Source organism: Mastigoproctus giganteus, chromosome 10, assembly GCF_048544385.1.
Source record: "Mastigoproctus giganteus isolate SK-2022 chromosome 10, ASM4854438v1, whole genome shotgun sequence".
In the NCBI taxonomy this organism is placed as follows: Eukaryota; Metazoa; Arthropoda; class Arachnida; order Uropygi; family Thelyphonidae; genus Mastigoproctus; species Mastigoproctus giganteus.
In genome coordinates, this window is record NC_143584.1 from 51,883,664 (window position 1) to 51,909,149 (window position 25,486).

Genomic DNA, 25,486 nt, shown 5'->3' on the forward strand with positions numbered 1-25,486 from the left:
AAGGAAATTAAACCTATCATCCTATGCGCTTCCCTTACCCGAAAGTACTATCCAGATGACCTTTGAATTTCCCCAAACTGTCGGCCTCTACCACCCATGAAGGCAACTTATTCCAGTAATTTATAACTCGCTGGCTAAAATAAAACTTCCTGCAGTCCAATCTAAACATTTCCCCCCGTAACTTGAATTTATGTCCCCTAGTTCTAGCATCATTTATAATCTTGAAAATTTTGTCCTCATTCATTTTACTGATGCCTCTCAGAGCCTTAAACACCTCAATCAAATCTCCTCTAAGGTGTCTAGTTTCCAAACTCTGCAACCCACATATTTGAAGTCTTTCTTCATAAGGACGCCCTTTTGCCGATCTCACCAGGCGAGTTACCCTTCTTTGCACCCTTTCAAGAAGCTCGATGTCTTTCTTTAGGTGCGGTCTCCATACTTGAACACAGTATTCCAAGTGTGGTCTAACATAAGCCTTATATAATGGGATTATCATGTCCCTATCTCTACTTGCAAAAGTTCGATAGATCATCGATAGGACACCATGGGCTTTCCTTGCAACCTGTTTACAATGCTCAGAGAATTTCATGTCTGACCGTATCGTAACACCCAAGTCCCTTTCCTCCAGTACTGGGTTTAGTTGAACTCCACCAAGTGAATAAGTTATTTTGGGATTACTGTTTCCCAGGTGTAATACCTTACACTTTGTTGGATTAAAGCACAGCTGCCATTTTTCTGACCATTCTTGAAGTCTATCTACGTCTCTCTGAAGAAGCTCAGCTTGACAGTGATCATTAACTACTCTACCAATTTTAACGTCATCTGCAAATTTAGACATCACGCCCTCTATCCCTTCATCAATGTCGTTTATGAAAATTAAAAAGAACAGTGGTCCTAATACTGATCCTTGGGGAACCCCACTTCTTACATCAACCCAATCTGAGGAATAGCCATTTATCACAACCCTCTGCCTCCTGCCCTGAAGCCATCCTTCTATCCATCTAAGGATTTTCCCAGTGATTCCAACCTGTTCCAGCTTATAAAGCAACCGCTCATGTGGGACTGAGTCAAAAGCTTTGCTGAAATCTAAATAAACAATGTCGAAATTATTCCCTAAATCCAGCTCGTGAGTGACCCTTTCGAAATAGCGAACCAGATTTGTTAAACATGATTTTCCCTTTACAAAACCATGCTGAGTATCCTTGAGAATTTCAATTCGATCCAAATGATCCTGAATTCCACCCTTGATCATTGCCTCCATGATTTTCCCTACTACTGAAGTCAGACTGACAGGTCGATAATTTCCAACTTCACTTTTAGAGCCACCCTTATGTATGGGAGATACATTTGCACTTTTCCAATCCAAGGGAATCTCCCCAGAGTCTAGTGATGCTCGCATAATTAGCCTCAATGGTTCAATGCACTCGCTTGCCGCCTCTCTTAAGATTATAGGGTATATTCCATCAACTCCAGGAGCCTTACTGGTCTGTAGGCTCGAAAGTTTTTTCATTAAATAATCTTGCGAAATTTCAATATCATTAATTACATATTTTTTAACTTCGCTCCCACAATTTCCCATTGCCACAAAAGGCTTTTCATTTGTAAATATCGATGCAAAATAACTGTTCAGTTCATCTGCAACGGCAGCTGGTGTATTTATTACTATCCCCTTTCCCTTACGTAAAGGTCCGATCTGGTTTGTCCTGCTCTTCTTGGCATTTATATATGTGAAGAATTCTTTATCCCCCCTCTTTGCTCTGTTTGCTAGTGATTTCTCATAAACTGCCTTCGCCTGTCGAACCTTTTCTGTGGCTCTATTACAGATCACCTTGTAGCTGTTATAGGCTTCAGTACTTTTTATTGCTCTGTAACCTTTCCATGCCACCTTTTTCTGCTCAAGTAATGTGGCAACTTCACTATTCATCCAACTTGGAACCCTTCTCGTGGAGTATTCTAAATTTGTGCTGCATCAAAGAGAAATTCTTCTTTTATATTCTGCACCAGATTCTTCGCTTTGTTTGATCTTAGATCCAAGAAAGATGAATTCCTGAACAGGTTCAACCTCGTCATTATTAATTTTAATGTCTGCATTCCCTGCTCTTATCATAATTTTTGTTTTCTTGATGTTAAGCTGCAGTCCCGCTTTTTCGCTCTCATATTTAACCATTAAAATCAGTTGTATTAGATCTTCCTCATTTTCTGCAAGCGGAATTGTATCATCTGCATATCTTAAATTATTGATGTTTCTTCTGCCAATTTTCACTCCAATTTCTGACTCATCCAAGTACAGTTTACTCATAACTGTTTAATATACAAATTAAATATAAATGGAGATAAGATACATCCCTGTTGCACACCTTTTCCATTTTAAAACCAGTCTGTATCTCCAAATGTTGTTCTGAACTGCTTCTTGGTTGATGTACAATGATCTTATTAGCTCGACCAAGTGTGCTAGTACCCCCAATTCTATCAAAGAATTCCACAATATTTCAACACAATGAAATGCTTTGGTTAGTAGATGAAGCACATGTATACATTTGTTTTAGTTGATTAACTTGAATTATAATAGCTCTTTTTTAGAGTTTGGGAGTGCAGTGCAAACAATATTCTTGTCAATGCTAATTAGACAGGAAATAACCAGTGAAGCAGTATATCTGTTTGCAGATTTAGGTTATAATGATGATTTTTAGCCTCAGTGCATCTTTTGAGAAAATAATCATAAAGAAAGGCATGGTATTTCAAATTATTAAATCTTATATAGTTCTTCAAATTCATTAAAATCAGTATTACATTCAGTGAAATGTTGTTATTCATCATATTTTCAGTTACTGTTTAGAAAACTTACGCATGCGATAAATCAACTTGCAACAGCACAAACGATGTGTTAATTCTTAAACAAAATAACTGTACAGACAAGCCCCATATAGCCCAGTTCTTCTACAATTCAGTTTTTCTCTAACACGATTGACAAATTGCGGAAATCCTCGCACAATAACAGAAACATGGTTAAAGAATTGTGGAAAACCTCACATAACATGGTATTTTTGGTACTTTTGTGTGGGGGGGAACCCTGCCATTATGTTGAATGTAATTTTTCAATGTTTCCATTCTTTTTGTGAATCTCCGTTGTTGACTCACTAATCATTAGGCATAAAAGGGGGGGGGGATCCCCATATTTTGAAATTAAAATCATCTTACAAAAGGGGAAAAGGTATCATACATTGCAAAAAACAGTTCAAATTTAAATGAAGCAACAATCTGCATAAAGAAAAATGAACAGAAAATAAGAACTGCTGTTGATGCAGGATCTTTCATTTCTGCAATATGACAGCTCATCCCTGAGCGCCAATAATTGAGAAAATAAAAAAACACTCAGTATTTGGATTGATGATGGCAAAAAAAATGAATCTCATTGGACAGCAATGTAATTAAACAAAAGGAACTAAAAATTTATAACGATTTAAAAGAAAATGGGGAGAACCTTCTGTTAAACGAGAGTTAGTTGGCCGTAAAGTTGGTTTGCATGATTTAAAAACTGTTTCTCATTACATTACATAACATAAGAATTCATGGGGAAAGTGCATCAACTGATAATGAAGCTGCCAACAAATATGCAGAGGCATTTCAAAACTCTATTTGAAGGGCATGGATGCACACCATATCAAGTTTTCAATTCCGATGAGACAGGCCTTTTGTGGAAAAAAATGCCCAACAGAATGCTTATTACAAAAATATGAGAAAACTTCACCAGGTGTTAAGGCATCAAAAGATCGTGTAATGTTACTTTACTTATGTGCAGTAACACATCAGGAGCTTACATGATAAAACCTATGCTAGTTTATAGATCCTCTAATCCGTGTGAAATGAAAGGTGTAAATAAAAATGCTTTACCAGTATATTGCAAAGCAAATAATAAAGCTTGGGTAACTGCCGATTTATTTAAAGAATGGTTTCTAAATTGTTTTTCACCAGCTCTGGAAAATTATTTAATGCAGAAACATCTAGATTTCAAAGCTTTATTATTATTGGATAATGTGACAAGCCATCCAAAAGATTTAAGTCATCTAAACATTGAATTAATGTTCCTACCAGGAAGTTGATAGCTTAAATAAATTCGAGGAGGAACTGGACAAACTTTTAGAGGGAATGGATGTGTGAAATTGTGTGCGTTTTTTTTTTTGGCTCATGCTACATAAGCTCATACACTTGCTTTCTTGCATCACATGCCTCCATTACTACTACTACTACTACTACTACAACCACCAAATACTTCTTTAATTCAGCCATTAGATCAAGGCATTATATCTACTTTTAAAACTCATTACATCAGAAAATCATTACAATGGATTTTGGAAAAAAATTATTCTGAATCTATTGAAATGATGGAGGCATTGAAACATTTTTCATTTGTGGACTTTATCGGAATCATAGTTTTATCATTCAAAGAAGTAAAACCGTTAACACGTGTGTGTTGGAAAAATTTATGGCCAGAGTCAGTTCATTCAGGAAATATGGTCAAACTGGCAGGAATTGGTGTGATAGTAGAAGTTGGTAGAAGGGGGGAAGGTTTTGATGATATCATGACCAGGGCAGGTCATGGAGTCTTGTCAATGATATATAAGAATTTTGCTAGCAGGGACAGGGAGATGATTAACCTGTTATACAAGGCAATGGTCAGGCCACACCTAGAGTACTGTGTACAGGTCTGGAGGCCTCATTTTAGGAAGGATGTAGAGTTGCTAGAATGGGTACAAAGAAGGGCAACAAGATTGGTGAGGAGAACAAAGGGGTGCTCTTACCAAGAAAGGCTTAAGTTCTGCAAATTGCAGTGCCTGGAGAGTAGGCACCTACGAGGTGATCTGATTGAAGTGTATAAGGCCTTGAATGGCTTTAGCAAGCTGAATGCTGATGGGATTCTTCCTCTTGCTCAGACTAAGAACCTGAGGAGGCACAGTTTCAAATTGAGGAAAGATAGTTGTAGAATAGATGTGCAGAAATTTGCCTTTAGCCAGCAGGTAGTTGATTGGTGGAACAGGCTTCCATCTTTTGTTGTGGAAGCTAATAGCCTAAATAAATTTAAGGCTGAGCTGGACAGGCATTTGAAATGAATGGAGGGGTGAAATGGGAGGTTTTTTTTTTTTTTTTTTGGCTGATGCTGCATAAGCTTGCTTTCTTGCATTGTATGCCTCTACTAATGCTAATATGACTGCTGAAGATGTTCAAAAATTACTGATAGAAAAAAAAGAGGCTAGTAAAGTGGATTTGATGGAAATGGAAAATCCAAATCAATTCAGAGCATTATAGCACAGATGAAAATTCTGAAGTTACAAATTTTACACTAAAAAGCATATGGGAAGGCGTAAACTTAGCCGAGCAATTCAAATCTTATTTTTGAATGAAGATCCTTCGCCTGAAAAGAGCACAAAGTTCAAAAGGGAGCTTCAAACATGCTTAGCTCCATATCAAGAAATTTACAAAGATCTATCAAGCAAAAGCAAACAAACCCAGATTACTGATTTTTTAAAGAGAGCAGAAGATACATAAAAAGTAGATGCTGCAGAATAAAGCTCAGATATTCTGCAACAGAGAAAACGTTCTCATTTGATTATGCTTAGCAGTGATGAAGAGGAAGAAAATTAAATGAATGTACATTGTCTGACATAAATGTATCACAGTTTGTAAGATGTTTGTTCAGTTATTACTATTTTAATAAAAATTAAGTTTCAGATAGTTACAAAAAAATGGTATATTTTTGTTAGCATTTGGAATGTAACCCCCTTTTTATATTGATTCTTAATCCTGTATAACATAGTTTCGCACTACACAACATTTTATAGGAACCTAACTATCATGTTATATGTGGGTTTCCTGTATTATTTAACATTATTTATTACTACAAAGTATATGCTCTCTTCGTAGTGTTTGAAGAGCAGGAAGAACTTCATTAACTCTAAGGTGACACTCCATCCTGTACAACAACCAAAATGTAAAATTTCTGAATGTTGTTTTTGTTGTTAAAAAACAGTTTTGTTGTGAAGAACAAGAAAAAAAAAAGTTAAGCTTACTAAGTTAAGTCTAAGTCTAAGGCAAAAGCCACAAGCAGTTGAAGCTGTAAAGTCATTATACATATTGGGTATAGTCTCTTTCTGTACATAGCTGTGAGCAATTTGGATTTGCTACTTAGTGCATCAGTCTCATATTATGGAGGCTGCCATTGTATTGAACTACTCTGCTATTAAGTGCATTTCTTTTTATTTAAAGTGTATGCCACTATCCAGACCCAAGTTTTGGCTCTGATTGGAGTTTCGTTGGTGGGCAGGTAGGTGCAGAGACCTAAGCAACCCAGTCACAAGATATATCCACAGTATGTGATATGCAGAATGGAACAGTAAGTAAAGTAGACATAGTTAGTCTAAAGTAAGTTTAGTACAAAATCCTCAAGCTATGAAGTTTTCTCATAGGGGCTCACATCTGGTGAGTATGGGCTTGGCACACCCAGGGTCCTCAGCTGGACATCACCATTCTTCTCTTTCTTGGTGATTCCCCTTCTCTCTCTCTCTCTCTCTCTCTCTCTCTCTCTCTCTCTCTCTCTCTCTCAGGGGTAACTCAGAATTTTTTTTTTTTTTTTTTTTGGCTGGTGCAGCAAAAGCCTCAGGCTTCCTTGTACCATATGGCTAATTATAATAATAATAATAATAAAGAGGCTGTTCGTGACATGTATCACTTTATGTAGCTTTCATAGCTTGAGGCATTTTCCCTAGACTTAACTATGTCTACTGTACTTACTGCATCATCTTACTTCTAACATATTATGGATATGTCTTGTCATTAGGTTGATTGATCATTAAAATGTCTACTTGCCCACTGATGAGAGTTTAAACTCTCATCAGTAGGCAAGATTCAATTTGTCTAGATTGCTGAGGTAAAAAAATTAAACTTGTGACAAACACAACCTTTTTTTAAGAGGCACTTTGCCACCAGCTGCTTTAGCTTTTATTTATTATGATTGTAAAGATATAATCTATGGAAATATAAGAAATTTTAGATATTTTTTGTATGTCTGTATGTCACCTATTTTAAATGCCATTACAGTGATATATCCCATAATAAATAAAGTATTAAAAAGATGTAGTGATGGAAAGAAGATGTATGGCATTTAACAATGTGGTGGTTATGAGGATTGTGACAGGTCCCTCATGAAAAGAATCATTCTGCAAAAATTCTTGATTCAAGATTAATGACTGAAACTTGCTCTGATCACCTGAAGAACAACCATTCCTTCTTATGTTGTTGGTTAAAATTTACAGTGTTGCATATGGTTGAAATGAAAAGCAGCTCTGATAAAAAGTAGAAAGTTGTGTAATAGTTATTAGATTCACTTTCTTTCATGGAGTAAGGACACTGACAACCATATGAACTAAATGAATCAACAGCAGTAACTGAACATGCAACATGTCAGAGTTCAAGAACAAATTAGGATGTTGCAAATTAGAAATGCATTATATAGAGGAAAAGAAAAAGTTAAAAGCTAAGGTCTCTCGTGAAATTGGATACGTTTTGACACTGTTCACATGGTAAATATAATTGCTGCCCTGGTGGGAAGGTGAATGACCATTTGAAGAAACAACAACAAGTGTTAATGGAAAATAAAATGTGGTTCATTTCAAATAACATGGCAAACAAGTATTTTCATTGGAAAAAAATATATGGACTAGATAGATCTTTGGACAATGATTTTCAATTTTCCTCCACCATGTCTAATTTTTGTGATTACATGACAATGATGAGACTTATTATACCTCTGACATACCTGTTCAGCCTACATAAATATAATTATATATTATTATTGTTTATACATTCATATTTATGTAATTGTTTGAATATACAGTGGTTGTCACTTATTGTGTTCACTTTGGAACTCAGATAAACTGATAACAGTAACTGAGAAACAAGACTGCAGCTGTTCAGGGTTGTTAATTGACATGATGTGGAAATGTGTGCATAAAAAAGATGAAAGTGGACAGAAAGAAACCAATAAAATCAACAAATATAAAATACTTTAATCTGACTGTCCACTATTTCTTGAAGAAAGTCATCATAAAAATGAAACTGTCATAATGTTTCTGGAAATTCATACATACATAACATTCAAAACAAATAAAGAAAATATTAAAATCAAGAATTATAAATCGATTAATCTTTTACTGTAAAACAGTCAGATTGGTAGGAGTATGGATATAGTACTTTCTTTCATGGAGTAAGGACACTGACAACCATATGAACTAAATGAATCAACAGCAGTAACTGAACATGCAATATGTCAGAGTTCAAGAACAAATTAGGATGTTACATAATCACTTCTACTGCAATAAGGCAAAAGAAAAGTGATAACGTAAATGAAAGTTGTGTGTGATCACAATAAGCAGCATGCACTGTATCTATCCTTATTCACTGTAACTATCCTGCACAGTATATGTCCTTGTTATTATATATATTGTTTCAGGTATCATCCAGTGAATTATCAAAATGCATTCATTGTCATGCTTTGAAAGTGTAAAAATCACTCTGAAATTGTGCTGTGTGTGGGTGGCTCTTTCCTAACTAAATCACAACGCCATACAATCATTGCAGTTATTCGGGAAACTTGCATTATACTTTGGTTGTTCTTTGGGTGATCAGAATAAGATGCGAGCACCACATTATTCATATCGCTTGTTCAAATGGATTACATGACTGGTTAAAAAAAAAAAGGTTTATGCTGTTTCCTATACCCTTGATGTTACTGTCAAAAAAGAAACCAAATTTTGGCTCCATTCTTTAAAGTAAACATTCTGCTCTGTTATTTAAAGTAAACATTCTGCATTATACTTTGGTTGTTCTTTGGGTGATCAGAATAAGATGCGAGCACCACATTATTCATATCGCTTGTTCAAATGAATTACATGACTGGTTAAAAAAAAAAAGGTTTATGCTGTTTCCTATACCCTTGATGTTACTGTCAAAAAAGAAACCAAATTTTGGCTCCATTCTTTAAAGTAAACATTCTGCTCTGTTATTGCCACAATATCAAAGGAGAGTTTCTAGGGCATTGTCACAATTGCACATATCTGAATGGTATTACTCCTTATAGTGGTATTAATCCATTAACTCCTTATATTGATGTTTTAAAGTTGTTTCAAACATCAATATATTTCTCTTGCATAACAGTTAAAGCCATCTATTCCCATTGCTCACGCTGTTCATCTAAAGGAGACATATTATAGCAAGCATGAAGACACTGATTGAAGCAAATCACCAATAGCACCCATCAATGGAATATCTGCAGTGACCTCCAAATCACTGATGTGTTAATGGCATCAAAGAGGATTCACAAAATATTTTTCTTTGTTATGAGACAACCGTTCTACCATTAAATCAGATGTGACTGACACCTCAATGAAGTACAAGTTGGCTGGGAATGAGTAGAGTGCAATTTGTTCCATTAGCAGATCAAATCAGTATTTTCCTTCGGCCTCTCCACATCAAATTTGGCCTAATGAAGTTTTGTGAAAGTGATGGGTCAGTGTTGAATTCTAGAGGTTTCTTATTTAAGTGAGAAATTTCCAAAGATCAATGTTATGAAAATGAAAGAGGAAATCTTTGTGGACCTCAAATCACAGAGCCTCTGCAGGACAAAGCTTTGAAAAATGCCCCATTGTATTAGAACTAAAAGCATGGCTGGTTTTCGAACGGTTTAGTGGAAACTTTCTGGGTAGCCACAGATCTTCATACATAGATGGAGTTCAGAAACTGCCTGATGCATATGAAGAAATAGGATGCCATATGAAGAAATAGGGAGGGGGGGGTGATTTCATTAAGAAATGGAGTCCATGGAAAATTTATACCCAGAGTTTGGGAACAAATGTATGCATGTTGACAGATTGCTGCTGGATGTTGCACCACAGCATTCAAGACAAAGAGTACCAAGGAAATCATCCACACATTTTTAAAATGTACATATCATTTTTACATATTATATTATTTTAAATACAGCAGACTCTTGATTAACTGGGATCGGATTAACTGAGACACTTCAAGACTCCAAATTAAAAAATCAACCAGAAATAAAATTCAAATAATAACTAGAATGGGTATAAACATATTTTGCAAGTTGTAAATAAGCGACAAGAAGCGGCGTTATATGTTGTCATTGGGAGATTAGTGTACCTATTATCTTGCAAACCTCGCTGTCTTCACATCTGCCGCTCAAAAAAAAAAGAAAAGAAAAAAAAAGAGAGACAAAATGTTTAGTTTGTTTTAGTATTTGTAAAATAATAAGAGGAGTTTACCTTAATATAGTACGTAGAACACTTCCATATGATACTCTCCAGAAATTAAAACAAAAAAATCAAAAAAACTTATATTAGAGTTAAAAATAATTAAAAATCAATTTAACACAATTAAAAATATTAAAAAGAATTCTAACGAAAATAGGAAGAAAAATCTTTTTGAATATTTTCATTAGGATTCTTTTTAATATTTTTAATTGCGTTAAATTGATTTTTAATTATTTTTTACTCTAATGTAAGTTTTTTGATTTTTTTTGTTTTCATTTCTGGAGAGTATCATACGGAAGTGTTCTACGTACTATATCGAGGTAAACTCCTCTTATTATTTTACAAATATTAATATCAACGTAGAACGTATTGAGCATTACAGCTATGATTCATACTATCTAGTTTGTTTTAGTGCATCGCATCGATTGTTGTGTTCAATCAGCACAACAAAAGGCAAATATTGTTTCGTTATTTATGTCAGGGATATTGGAATTTTTATTATTATTATTTATTATTTATTTATTTTTATTTTTTTTTTGTTCATAAATCGTGAAAATGATGGGCAAACGCAAGAGTTGTTCTTTCAATTAAACAAAAACTTAAAATTATTCAAAAGTTTGAAAACGGTGCATTCGTTAAATCTCTAATGAGCCATTATAATGTTGGTGACCAAACCATATGTGACACTGTAAAAAATAAGGGGAAGCTATTAGATTTAAAATCGACATCGCAAAAAATAAAGGGAAGCATCGTATCAGACAGGCGAGTATTACGTGGTAAGGTATTTCGTTTTTTTATCTATCGCCATACTTTTTTACATAGGTTGCTGAACATTTTTCGATACAGTAAGTCCCTGACTTACGTTATTTATATTTTTTTATATGACTAAATATTTCAGTGAAGGGGACACACAAACATTTCACTATAATACTGTAACTTAAAAACTCACAGAATTCCAGCTATCGGTATTATCACAAATGCAATAAAATTGAGTTTACTACCCGTTTATAATGAATTGCAGTAACAGAAAAGCCCAGTAACCCTGAAAGTGCAAATTGTTTTATGGTAGTCTTCTTCTTCAAGAGGAGTGTTTCCATTTACAGTGAGTTTCCTCATCCTACAAGTTATTTTTTGGTAGGAATTTTTTCCCGCCATAAAGTGCGATTCAGACGTCTTGGTCGGTTAAGCCTCGGGCTGTCATGCACTCCCATACTCCATCCATCCATGTCCTCCTATGTCTTCCTCTTCTCCTTCTTCCAGGAGGGGGCGCCTCTGTAGCCAGGTGGGAAGGAGCAGCAGTGCGTAACACACGCTTCTTCATTAGACCAGGGTTCGAGCCCGACACCACCAAATACGGAGGATGCGGAAAGGTCAGGGAATGATCACCACATATTCTCGGAGCAATATGGCCTTAGTTGCGTTGCTAATGCTCATAAAAAACAACAAACAACATCTTCCAGGAGGTATCCATTCCAGGATAGCCTTTGGATGGTAGTGACCTCCAGAAATGTGCTTTAGTAAAATGTGAGCTCGCGTGGGGTGATAATAGTGAGTTTTCGCCTTAACCCTGTGAAGTTCTTTTCAGAAAATTTAATTTTGACCTTTTATCGTGGTGTCGACTAAGAGAATAAATGACAGTGGTACTAGTAAATCTATCAAAAAAAGGAAAGCGATCGAGTTGGATCAGAAAATTAAAATAATAAGGATATATGAAAATGACCAAACATTAACAAGTATCGCGGGAAATGCAGATTTGTCAGTGGCAACGATGAACATGATAATAAAGGAGAAAGACAGAATATGAGAAGCGGTGAAGGGATCGGTACCAATGAAGTCAACTTTAACAACCAAAGCTACGAAACACATATCAGTCTTTACAGTACTAACACGCGTTTTTTCTTCCTTTTATGTTTTCTTTTCTTATGTGCCACTCTGGCTACTTCACCGCCATCCCCAGATAAAGTTTTTAATTGAATTAATTAAAAATATATAACTATTTTTCTTCATTCTTCTGAGGATATTATGTGATTTTTGTAATTTTGACATATCAGGGATATAGTAGCAATATTTTATTAGTCATTCCCGAGTTACGTAAGAAGTCCTGGAAAGTATCTCTTACGTACGTTGGGGAGTTGCTGTTTTTGGATTAACTGGGAAATCGATTATCCGGGAATTTATTTCTACCATGTATTCCGGAAAATCGAGAGTCTACTGTACGTGTATAAAGTGTATTGGGTTTAAACTGTAAAACTGATGAAAATGTAATTATTACAAGTCATGTTTTGCAATGAAATCTTCTTAATTAATATGTATTCATATTATGTAGTAGTTATATTTTGAAAACTACACATGCTAGAAAAAAATAAGTGTATATTTGAAATCAGCACTCAAAATTGGTTTAGAAAAGTGTTTACATTTTTGATATAAAAAAAAAAAAGTGTAATTTTGTTGACCATCATAATTTACACATTCATAAAATTGACATGAATATTGTAATAGCAAATAGAATTTTGCAGCTGACTGATTGAGTGGGAGATAGAAGTTGATTTTATTGTTTTTGTGTACTAAGTATATGAGTATACTAACCCAACATCTGGGTTATTTCAAGGTTATACTTAATTTGTTTTATGACCAATGGAACTGATATTCTCCATATTGATTCATTGAATTCCTACCACATCATACATTTCAGGTTTAATCTTAAGGTATATATATAAAAATATACAGATGACGGTTTGTGTTTGCTTTCAGGATAAGTGTCAAAATGTTGGATGATGGACGCCATCAACTGATCATTGATAACTGCCGGATGGATGATGCTGGAGAATACAAATGCCAGTGCAAAGACTTATATACATCGTGCAAATTATTTGTAAAGGAAGGTTAGTATACTCACTTAATGGTCATAATAATATGACTCAATTTAATCTCTTGGACTATATTCACTAAAACCCCACTAATTCAGACTAATGTGGGGGGTAGTCTGATTTAGTTAAAAGTGCATTATGGAATATACTGCTAGGTAAATATTTTGAGTCTTAGTTTATAAACAAAAAAAAAGTAAATACCTGGCGTTGGTGTGGGCAGCTGAGAGCTTGATGGCCCCTCACTTTTAATCCTTCGAGGGCATCCACCCTGTCCTTCAAGCTCTCATATAGGCCCATAACAACGCTGAGTTTTCGCCTGATTTCCTTACACTCCTTGCATCGCGCACATACAAAGACATCCCCCATGGCAGTATCATGTCCCGTACCTGACTGCTCCACAAACATCAAGCAAATAGGGCATTTTAAAAGGCTGTGATTCAGAGGGGCAACTGCCCCTCTCAGTTCCCCCCCCCTGAGCCACAGCACTTCCATTAGTTTGAGCCTTTTGTTTTGCTGCTCTGGTCTGGGTCATGATTTCGATTTAATTTCAATAAAATTTCAATTTCAGTACAAATTTAAAACCCTAAACTTGTATAACACAGTTATAACGCTATATTTATGTTTCAGTATTGAGTATTATCTACGAAATTCCTTTATATAACTTCCATATCAATTTAAGTATAAATTATTTATTTTTGCTAATTATTTATGTTACGTAATCTAAGTCGTTATATGTATATAGTTAAAAGTACAATTTAATTGACAATGAAGTTCAACAAGATTAATAGATTTACTGATTAATTGACAATATTATATTATGTACTATACTATACTAAGCTTATGCTATCTAGATCGAGATATTTTGTATCGCGTAACAATGGCAGCAAGTTACGAACGGTAAGTCTACAGACTCTTAAGTATTGAGGTTAAGAACTCTTAAGATGAGAGCCCTGTCGATCAATTCGGCCCTGGAAAGATTGTGCAAGGCTCAAGGGATAGAACTTTTTTCAGCCTGGTCTGTGCTTGTTAACAGGAGAGACTGCTTCTACAGGGATGGGATACACTTAAATAGAAAGGGTGCAAGAATGTTTGCTGATGCTATCGAGGCAGTGTTGGTCTGAAAACTGCTAGATTGGGGGGATACAAGGACTAATAGATTAACAGTAGCCACTGGCAGAGGTGAAAGTGATTCTTGCACTGCTTCTATTGGAATGAGCAGCAGCCTGGAAAATAAGATGCAGGATATTTCAGAGACTGCTGGGAGTCATTGGGGTACAAGTAAACACATGGGTTGTGTTAGGATAGCTAAGAAAAAGAACAGGTGCATGTATACTTGCATGTACACCAATGATAGGAGTTTGGTAAATAAATTTGATGAATTTGAGGTATTGCTCAAAGCATCAAAGGCGTGGTGTCACACAGATATAAGGAATGCAGAACTGGAATTTGGGGAGTACAACATCTACAGAAAGGATAGACAGGATAGGAAGGGAGGGGGGGTTATGCTATTAGTTAAGAAACACATAAAATCCAAGGAAGTGAAGACAGTCGACATCGCTGGACAGTGCAGTGTCGAGTCAGTTTTGTGTGACATAAGCATTGGGAGATCAAAATTGAGAGTAGGAGTGTGCTATAGGCCTAATGACTCTGATGAGTATAATAAGAAACTGTACAGGGAAATAGAGTGGGCCAGTAAATCAGAGAGTCTTATAATGGGGGATTTTAATTTCCCAGATATTGACTGGGATTTGTGGGTTGGTCACTCACACACTAGCAAGGCTTTTGTGGATTTATTGGATGATTGTTTTCTAAATCAGCATGTTCAGGAGGCAACTAGAGGGAGCAATACTCTTGATTTGATTATCAGTAGTGATTCTTCATGCATTAAGAATCTGCAGATACAGGAACCACTAGGTGGCAGTGATCACAGTGTGCTGAAGTGGGATTTACTCAAAGAGGTAACTACCATCAGGGGTAAAGGGAAAGGTTATTGCTTTCGTAAAGGCGACTACGATGGTCTGAGACAGTATTTAAATTCTATACAGTGGGACCAACTGATGATGTTAACAACAGCAAATTCAAAATGGGAAGCATTCAAAGAACTTATCTTGGAAGCTACTAGGCTTTACATACCAACTAAGAAATATTGTTCAAGGTTTAGGCCAAAATGGATGTCAGATGAACTAATGAGACATACAGCAGAGAAGAAAAATGCATGGGATACATATAAATTAACATGTGACACAGAAGCCTATGATAGATATAAGTTGATCTGTAACCAAGTTACAAAGGAGGTTAAGACAGGTGAAGGCAGATTACGAGAAATCTTTGGCAAGGGATGCAAAGAAAAACAGCAAGGAGTTCTTTACTTATGTAAACTCTAGAAGGAAGGGGATGAATCAGATTGGTCCACTTGATATTGTGGTTTAACGGTTCATGATCCTGCTCAGGTAGCTAACAAACTAAATGAATATTTTGCATCGACATTCACACATGAGGAGTTATTCAGGAAGGGGAATGCCATAGATGATGTAAACACTGCCAGTGAGCTAGATGATCTTGTAATAATTGAGAGTAAAGTGGAGGAGAAATTGTTGAAGATAAATACAAGAAAGGCACCTGGGGTGGGTGGGATCTATCCAGTTATATTAAAGGAGGCAGCAAAGGAAGTAAGCAATCTGTTAGCCATAATTATGAGAGCTTCCTTGGACTCAGGGGAGGTACCCACAGACTGGAGATGTGCAAATGTAACCCCAATTCACAAAGGAGGACAAAGGCTGACACAAGTAATTATAGACCTGTGAGTTTAACTTCTGTTCCAGGAAAATTAATGGAAGCACTGGTTAAAGAAGCACTGCAGGATCATCTTGACAAGAATTCAGTTATAGCTCAGACACAGCATGGTTTTGTTAAGGGAAGGTCTTGCCTGACCAATTTGATTGGATACTATGATGTAGTCGCAAAAGAATTGGATGCAGGGAATAACTTTGATATTATATATTTGGATCTTAAAAATACTTTTGATACTGTTGCACATGGAAGACTTCTGTAAAAATTGGAGCAGTGTGGCACTGGTGGCAAATTGTTGCTAACGATAAAGGGATGGTTGAGTGGCAGAAGACAGAGAGTGGTAATTAATGGACACTGCTCATCGTGGACTAATGTTATTAGTGGAGTCCCTCAGGATTCAGTGTTGGGTCCATTGTTGTTTTCTGTTTTTATAAATAATATTGATAATGGTATATTAAGCTTAATGTCCAAGTTTGCAGACGATACAAAGGTTGGCAGGGTTGTTAAGGACGCTACTGATGCTATGTTGCTGCTGCAACAGGATCTGGAAAGGTTGAGCAGATGGGCTGAGAGGTGGCAAATGAAGTTTAACATTGACAAATGTAAAGTACTACATAATGGAAACAGCAACCCCAGAGCAACGTATCAACTCTGTGGTACTACACTGACAGTGGTAGAGAATGAAAAGGACCTGGGGGTAATTGTGCAGGTAGATATGAAGTTCTCTGAGCAGTGCAGATGGGCTGCAAGAGTAGCTCATGGTGTCTTATCAATGATATACAGGAATTTTTCTAGCAGGGATAGGGAGGTTATTATTCCCTTGTATAAGGCAATGGTTAGGCCGCACTTGAGTACTGTATACAGGTATGGGGGCCTCATTTCAAGAAGGATGTATTGCTGCTGGAACAAGTACAGAGAAGGGCAACAAGGTTAGTGAATGGAACGAAGGGTTGCTCTTACGAAGAAAGGCTTAAGTTTTGCAAATTACAGTGTCTGGAGACTAGGCACCGGCGAGGTGATCTGATAGAGGTGTACAAAGCCTTGAATGGTTTGAGCATGCTCAATGCTGATGGGATACTGCCTCTTGCTCAGAATAATCACCTGAGAGGGCATAAATTGAAATTGAGGAAAGACAGATGTAGGATAGATGTACGGAAATTTTCCTTTAGCCAGCGGGTAGTTGGTTGGTGGAACAGACTTCCATCCCTTGTTGTGGAAGTTGATAGCCTAAATAAATTTAAGGCTCAACTGGACAGGTATTTCGTACGAACGGAGGGGTGAAATGGAAGGGTTTTTTTTTTTTTGCTGATGATGCATGAGCTTGCTTTCTTGCATCATATGTCTCTACTAATGCTAATGCTAAACCCCCACTAATTCAGACTGATGGGGAGGGTAATCTGATTTAGTTAAAAGTGCATTATGGAATATACTGCTAGGTAAATATTTTGAGTCTTAGTTTATAAACAAAAAAAAAAAGTAAATACCAGGTGGTTATAAAATAAGGTTCCCTATTCAGGATTTGGCGCCTCCGTAGCCAGGTGGGAAGGAGCAGCAGTGCATAGCATAGCACACACTTCTTGATTAGACCGGGATTCGAGCCCGTCACCACAAAATACGGAGGATGCAGAAAGATCAGGGAATGACCACTGCATATTCCCCGAGCAATATGGCGTTAGTTGCTAATGCTCCTAAAAAACCAAATAACAAACAAACAAACAAACAAACAAACCCTATTCAGGAGACCCTAGTGTCAAAACGGTTAGAGATAGCGCTGTGAAAATTGTAAACTCTGTCTTTTAGGTATCCCCATAGCCAGAAATCGCAGGGATTGAAATCTGGTGATCAGGCTGGACAGAACTGCGGAAAGTCTCTAGAAATGATGCGATCATTTCCAAATGTTGAACGGAGCAGTTCTTTCACTTGTTGACCAACGTGGTAAGGGAACCACCTTGCATGAACACCACGGTTTCCAAACATTGCCTTTCTTGCAGAGCGAGAATAATGTGATCTCTTAGAAGAGCGCACTACCGTGCACTTGTTACCATGCTCCTTATGGGGCAATGAGGTGTAGACTCTTCAAAGAAAAATGGTCCGATTATAAACTCCGCTGTGAATCCACACCATGCTGTAACGTTCCCCATATTTGGCAGTCTTGTGCATTTACAGCCCCATGAAGAGTGAATTGTGCCTCATCAGACCACAAGATCATTTGAGCCCATGTATCGTCAAGTTCCATACAAGCAGGAATTGTAGAGTAAAGTCTATTCATTGTTGCTGATCACAAAACTTTAGTTCTTGCACTATGTGAATCTTGTATGGGAACCAGCATAAAATTATTTGAAGCACTTTACATACAGTAGACCACGGAAGGTTCAAGTCTCTTGACACACCTCTGGCACTACTGACTGGCAGTGTTTTGCATTCTGACCATTGCAACTTCCACTTCATCCACTACCTCCATTCCGATACATGGTTGTTCCCTGTCTGAAATTACACCCAACTCCCCCGGTCGCTTCAAATTTCTTTATTAGTTTTCGAAGCCCCACTGATGTCAAAGGTTCTTTACGCAAACCATTAAGTTTCTGATATTCACGTATGCTGCATTAGCGTTGCTATTATTCTGGTAGAACCGTTTTACTAAAAGAGCACTTCTTTTTTTGTAAGATCCATAATAGTTATTGATGGTGGCATTGGCCTTTCTGCTTTTATCTAACAGGATGTCATTTGTGTAAGCAGCATGTCTTGAAGTAAGTGACAACTTTTACATATGTACAGTGCCATTTTCCCCCCTGGTGGCATAAATTTTAATTTTTTTTTTTTTTTTTCCCCTTCTACAAATCGCTTCCCCGCCCTAAATGACATACCTGCTGATTTTCACAGCACTAACTTTTAACTGTTTTGACATTAGGGTCTCCTGAATAGGGAAACTTATTTTATAACCACTCGGTATATTCACAATACAACAAAATATATTAATTGAAAACAAAAATAAACTTTTATGAAAATGATTGTATTCAGAAGGAACTGAATAATAAAGAGATTAAATCAAATATAACACATATAGTACATTTCTTTGCTAAATTTTAAAAATAGAATTTTAAAATTTTAAATAAATTCATGTTTAAATGTACTAACTCTAAATTTAATGAGATGCAGATGGTTTTTAACCAATTATATTGCTCTTTTTGAAGAAATTAGAAATTTTTGTTTAGTAAAGGTCCTGTTTTTTTGTCATTTCATAATATCATTCTTTATTTCTCTTAGAGATTAAAAATATTTTTATAATTGCTCATCGGAATTAGAAAATTTAATTAGTATATTGAGGCTACAACTTCTGACTTCATATAGTTTAATATCTCTGAGGATCAATGTGATCTGTCATTGATGAAGGGTTAGTGGTCGGGATATGAAAATTCTTTCTGATTTTCATAAATGGCATTGATGAAAGATTAGAGGTAAGGATGTGAAAATTTGTAGATGATTATGATGATTGGGAGAGTGGTTAATAATCAGTGCCAAGCCCATCCAAATCATCGAATCCTTAGGATGACTTATACTTGGAATACAGCAATCCCAAAATAACTTATAAACTTGGTGAGGTTGAATTAAAAATACTGACTGGCTCTTCCACTACTATTAAAAAATAGTACTGGAAGAAACGGATTTACAAGTTTTGATATGGGCAGATGTTAAATTCTCAGAGAAGTGTAAACAAGTTGCCCATGGTGTCCTTTCAATGATTTATCAAACATTTTCTATAGGGATGGGAAGGTCATAATCCCACTATATAAGGCAATTATATGGCTGCACCTTGGAATACCATGTACAATATGGATTGGACTGGAAAAAAAATATCAAGCTTCTTGAAAGGGGTCTAGAGGTGGGCAACACCTTTGTTGATCTCTAAATCAGCAAGAACATTATCATCATTTATAGTTTTTTTGTGCTCTGGCTATTGTCCTTTGCTTTGCTTCATTTCACCTTTCATCACATTAGAGCATGGCTTGGCACACCCAGGGTCCTGAGTTGGATATCATTCTTCTCTTTCTTGGTGATTCCCTTCTATTTCTGACTCTTGTTCTCTCTCTCTCTCTCTCTCTCTCTCTCTCTCTCTCTCAGGGTAACTCAGAAATTTTTTTTTTTGGCTGGTGCAGCAAAAGTCTCAGGCTTCCTTGCACCATTATGGCTAATAATAATAGTAATCATCCAAGACCAGGTAATCAACACCAGAAACGTGCCTCCATAGCCAGGTGGGAAGGAGCAGCAGTGCATAGCACACGCTTCTTGATTAGACCGGAGTTCGAGCCCGTCACCACCAAATACGGAGGATGCGGAAAGGTCAGGGAATGACCACTGCATATTCCTGGAGCAATATGGCCTTAGTTGCTAATGCTCCTAAAAACCAAATAACAAACAAACAAACAAACAATCAACACCAGAAACTATAGAAAATACATCACAGAGGGGCCTGGAATGTCAGATGACACAGGTCGACGATGCCACTTGGCCTCAGAAACAATCCAACACTACCACAAGGTGCAAGGTGTGATCACCCAGACTGAGTACACTCATAGACATGACCAGGTAGCCAGGATAATACATCAGAAGCTGGCGAGGATTTACCAGTTGACCAAAGAAAGTGTACATACTACAAGTACAAACCCCAGGCAGTACTAGAGATCCCAACAAACAAACTGTACTGGGACCACACCATAATAACGGATAAGACCATCCTACACAACAGACAGGACATAACCCTTGTGGACAAGATGGAAAAGGCTACCTATCTGATTGACACAGCAGTGCCCAACACTAGCACTGTCCAGAAAACCCGTGAGGAAAAAATTAGGAAGTACACGAGCCTGAGACATGAGGTCAAGGAGATGTGGCATATGCATATGCAACCATCCCGATCATCGTGTCAACCACTGGTATGGTGCCAAAGACCCTACATAGCAGCCTAGCAGCAATAAGTCTCCCAGAGAACAGCTACAAGGAACTCCAGAAAGTCACAATCCTGAACACCTGTAGGATAGTCAGAGAGTTCCTCGACCAACAGTAACACCAGACATTACAAGCACCCTGTGTACTTGGTAGCAGTACCCGTCACGGAGTGGAATCTCTCAATCAAGGAGAAATAATATAAGAGCAGCAATAATAATAATAAACCTGCAGTACATCTTGGTAATCAACATTTGGAGGAATCAAGTTATTTCATATATAAATTTCATAAATATTAAATAACTTAGCTATTTGTGAAATTTCTTTCCAAAATAACACAACTTTTGAATATCTGGGCATTTACTGCTTAGTATACGACAACTCTATCACCTGGGAAATATAATTTCATCTCTGATCTAATAACATTAAACAACTGGCTGAAATGATGAACACAGAACTGGAGGTAATTCCGGATGGCTTAACTTCCCAGTTATAGCTGTTAGATGTCAGCATCAACAAGCCATTCAAGAATAACATGCAGGAGCAATGGAATAAATGGGAAAGGGCGCCTCCGTAGCCAGGTGGGAAGGAGCAGCAGTGCGCAGCACAAGCTTCTTGATTAGACCGGGGTTCGAGCCCGTCACCACCAAATACGGAGGATGCGGAAAGGTCAAGGAATGACCACCGCATATCCCGGAGCAATATGGCCTTAGTTGCTAATGCTCCTAAAAACCAACAAAACAAACAAACAACAACATAAATGGGAAAGAATGAATTATCAGTGTTAAGCAGGGGTCACTTGTACTGCCTGGGGTTCGTACTTGTAGTATGGTACACTTTCTTTGCTCAACTGGTATTTCCTTGCTAGCTTCTGATGTATTATCCTGGCTACCTGGTCATTGTCTATGAGTATTACTCAGTCTGGGTGATCACCTTGCACCCCGTTGTGATGTGTTGGATTGTTTCTGAGGCCAGGTGGCATCATCGACATGTGTCATCTGACATTCCAGGCTCCTTTGCAATGTATTTTCTTTAGTTTCTGGTATTGATTGCCTGGTCTTGGATGATGATGGTGATTATTATTATTATTATTAGCCATAATGATGCAAGGAAGCCTGAGTCTTTTGCTGCACCAGCCAAAAAAAAAATTTTCTTGTAAGCCCCTGGGGTTAGGAAAAATATGTATAGTAGTGAGCATAATGAAAACCACATTTGTGTTTTTAGACTATTTTGAATTAGATTAGTAGTAGTAAAAGTCAAAAGATGCAAGGAAGCTAGTTTTCATTATATCATCTAAAGTAAAAATATTTCTACAACCTGTACCAATGTATTCATGTTCCTCTCTCCACCAAAAGATACCAATTCAGTTGCCCATTAAATTCACCAGGCTGTCATTCTTAATGAAAGGTTAAGGTGGTTGTAAACAGACATACCAAATGTAAACTTCCTGTCTGTTAGTGTTCCCAAATAGTTTTTATTATACTCCTGATTTTGTGTCCCATTTAAATGTGAAAATTCCACTGCAGTTTAATTCTTCTCCCATCCTCCCCTCCCTCAGTAAACTTCAGATTCCTCCATCCCCTGCCACAGATTCTTTGTTTCTAAACTCAGTAACAAATGCTTTTATTGTATTTTTATATGGATGCCACCTTTCTTTCCTCACCAAATGAGTTCCCTGTCTTTGAGCCCTTTAAAGAAGCTCTGTGTGTTTCCTTAAATTTAGTCTCCAAACCTGACAACCCTCAACACCCTCTAAATTCAGTCTAGTGTGATCTTCAACCTCTTTAACAGAACTATTACCTGCTTTTCCCTAGATACAATAAATTGGTGATAACACTGTGCACCTTATTGGCTGTCTGCTTATACTGCATGATAACCTTCATGTCTGATTGTATCAAAACAATCCAGTTTCTTTCCTTGATTAATCCTTTAGAACTATCCTTACCTAGTATTTTAGCAAAGGCATAAAGAAAGTGGCCCATTTTAGCAAGTGCAGGCATTGTGAGAAGTGTACAGACCATGGACTTTCTTGGTGATGGTTAGGTTAATCATGGCAACTACTACACTGAATGTCAGGAACATAATGCAATTAGATGGTTGGACTTTGACAACTCCTTTATAAGAGTAGGGTTCTTAAAGATATGATTTCTAGTTTTTCATCCTGAATTATTCTTGTCGGTTCATAACAGAAATAGATCTATGGCAATTGATTTGTATGATTTTTGATTCTCCCAGTTTATTTCTTTGGTTCCATTTTTATTCATAATTGGTTTTTAATGGCTCTGATATATTCAGGGCATATAGGGGATTATAAATGATTGTGGTACTTCTCGTTACTCTTACAATCAGGATATTTGGGAGGTTCCCACCTTTTTACGGCAGTCATCATAAATGTGCCCAGAGCTGGCATAGATGTTCTCTTCTTGTCTACATGCATCAGCAGAGTGACCATATTTGAGACACTTATAGCAACATTAGGGTATGATGAAATCTTTAATGTTGTGGGCAGCCTCGCACTGATGGTAAGGATGGCAAAGCTGGGTCAGTCTCTCCTCCAGTTTGGTTTTAAGCTGCATACTCTTGATCATCAATTCTAGGAGCCTTTCCATGCTACTCTATGCATGTTGAGGACCTAGAGTAGCATCTTGGTAAGTTGTTGCCATCTGTAAGCAGGTTGAGTTTGGTACAGGGCAAACATATAATCTATGTTGGTACCTTCTGAAAATTGGGGCGGGACTGCTTAACACTTCTCCAAAAGTTGAGAGGGGGGGGGGATTCATCTTTATCAAGCAAGGGAGGAAATTTGCTTTCCAGCAGTTAATCTAGTTGGACATTCTATTTATTTACTGTCATATTTGGTTGAATCAGTTAGGTTTAAATGAATAAAGGGGTAAATTTGAAGCTCCAGAATAGTCACTGATAGCTTTCAGTTTGCACAAAGAGGGGAAAATAAGAAAAGGCTTCACTGAAAGCAGTTATTTCAGCTCATTTTACCAAACACAAAAGGCATTAGAACCTATAGCACTTAGTACCATGCATGGATTGAAGATTCTAAAGACTGAAGTTACTTGTTGAGATTAGACTTGGATTTCTGTAGATTGTAATTTTCAGGAAATGCGTGTGAAGGAAGGTTGTTCCAGAAAACAAAAGATAAGGGGATAAAAAACAGGGAGAAGGAAAATTGGTTCCATGAGTTTGAAGTTGGATGCTGACTGTTTGTGTCACATGTTTTAAGTGATTTGGAAAAGAGCATGGGAATTACTGGTGCCAATTCAGTGCCCGTAGAATTATCTGTAGAAAAGGCCTGCAGCAGACAGAGAGTGAGCATTACCATTAGCAGGAAATCAAGATTATATAGCATCAGCCAAAAAAAAAAAAAAAAAACCCTCCTTATTTCACCCATCCACTCGTTCCAAATGTTTGTCAAGTTCTGCCTTGAATCTGTTTAAGCTAGAATGATACAAGTTCTACAACGATAGATAGATGGAAATTTGTTCCACCAATCAACCACCCGCTGGTTAAAGGTAAACCTCCACACATCTAACCTACACCGTCTTTCCTCAATTTGAATTTATGCCCTCTCGGGTGATTATTCTGAGCAAGAGGAAGAATCCCATCCGCATTGATCATGCTCAGACCATTCAAGGCTTTATACACCTCTATCAGATCACCTCGCAGGTGCCTAGTTTACAGACACTGTAATTTGCAAAACTTAAGCCTTTCTTCGTAAGAGCAACCCTTTGTTCCATTCACTAATCTTGTTGCCCTTCTCTGTACTCATTCCAACAGCACTACTCCTCCTTAAAATGAGGACTCCAGACCTGTATACAGTACTAAAGGTGTGGCCTGACCAATGCCTTATACAAGGGGATAATCACCTCCTTATCCCTCTAGAAAAGTTCCTGTATATCATTGACAAGACACCATGAGCTACTCTTGCAGACCATCTGCACTACTCAGAAAACTTCATATCTGCCTGCACAATTACCCCCAGGTCTTTTTCATTCTATACCACTGTCAGTGTGGTACCACAGAGTTGATACGGTACTCTGGGATTACTGCTTCCCATATGTATTACTGTACATTTGTCAATGTTAAACTTCATTTCCCGCCTCTCAGCCCATCTGCTCAACTTTTCTAGATCCTGTTGCAACAGTGTACTGTCATTAGTGTCATTAAAAAACCTGCCAACCTCCGTACGTCTGCCAATTTAGACATTAAGTCTGATATACCATCATCAATATCATTTATAAATACAGAAAACAACAATGGATCCAACACTGAACCCCAAGGGACTCCACTAATAACATGAGTCCAAGAAGAGCAGTGTCCATTGATTACCACTCTCTGTCTTCTCCCCCTCAACCACCCCTTTATCCATAGCAGCGATTTGCCTTCAATGCCACACTGCTCCAAACAGTATCATAGGCTTTTCTAAGATCCAAATATATGATATCAAAGTTATTATTTGCATCCAGCTCCTTTGTGACTACATCATAGTATCCAATCAAATTGGTCAGACAAGTCTTCCCCTTAACAAACCCATGCTGTGTCCGAGCTATAATTGAAGTC

General features: G+C 37.1%; 1 protein-coding gene across 2 annotated transcripts in view; it reads left to right on the forward strand.

Moving 5' to 3' along the window:
* Positions 1-25,486, forward strand: part of LOC150079033 (twitchin-like) — a 2,795,346-nt gene that overhangs the window by 800,871 nt on the left and 1,968,989 nt on the right. For both annotated transcript variants that reach the window (XM_090382361.1, XM_090382360.1), the window contains one exon: positions 13,068-13,198. In XM_090382361.1, coding sequence (XP_090238487.1) covers positions 13,068-13,198 — 131 coding nt within the window. The remainder of the gene's footprint in view (positions 1-13,067; positions 13,199-25,486) is intronic.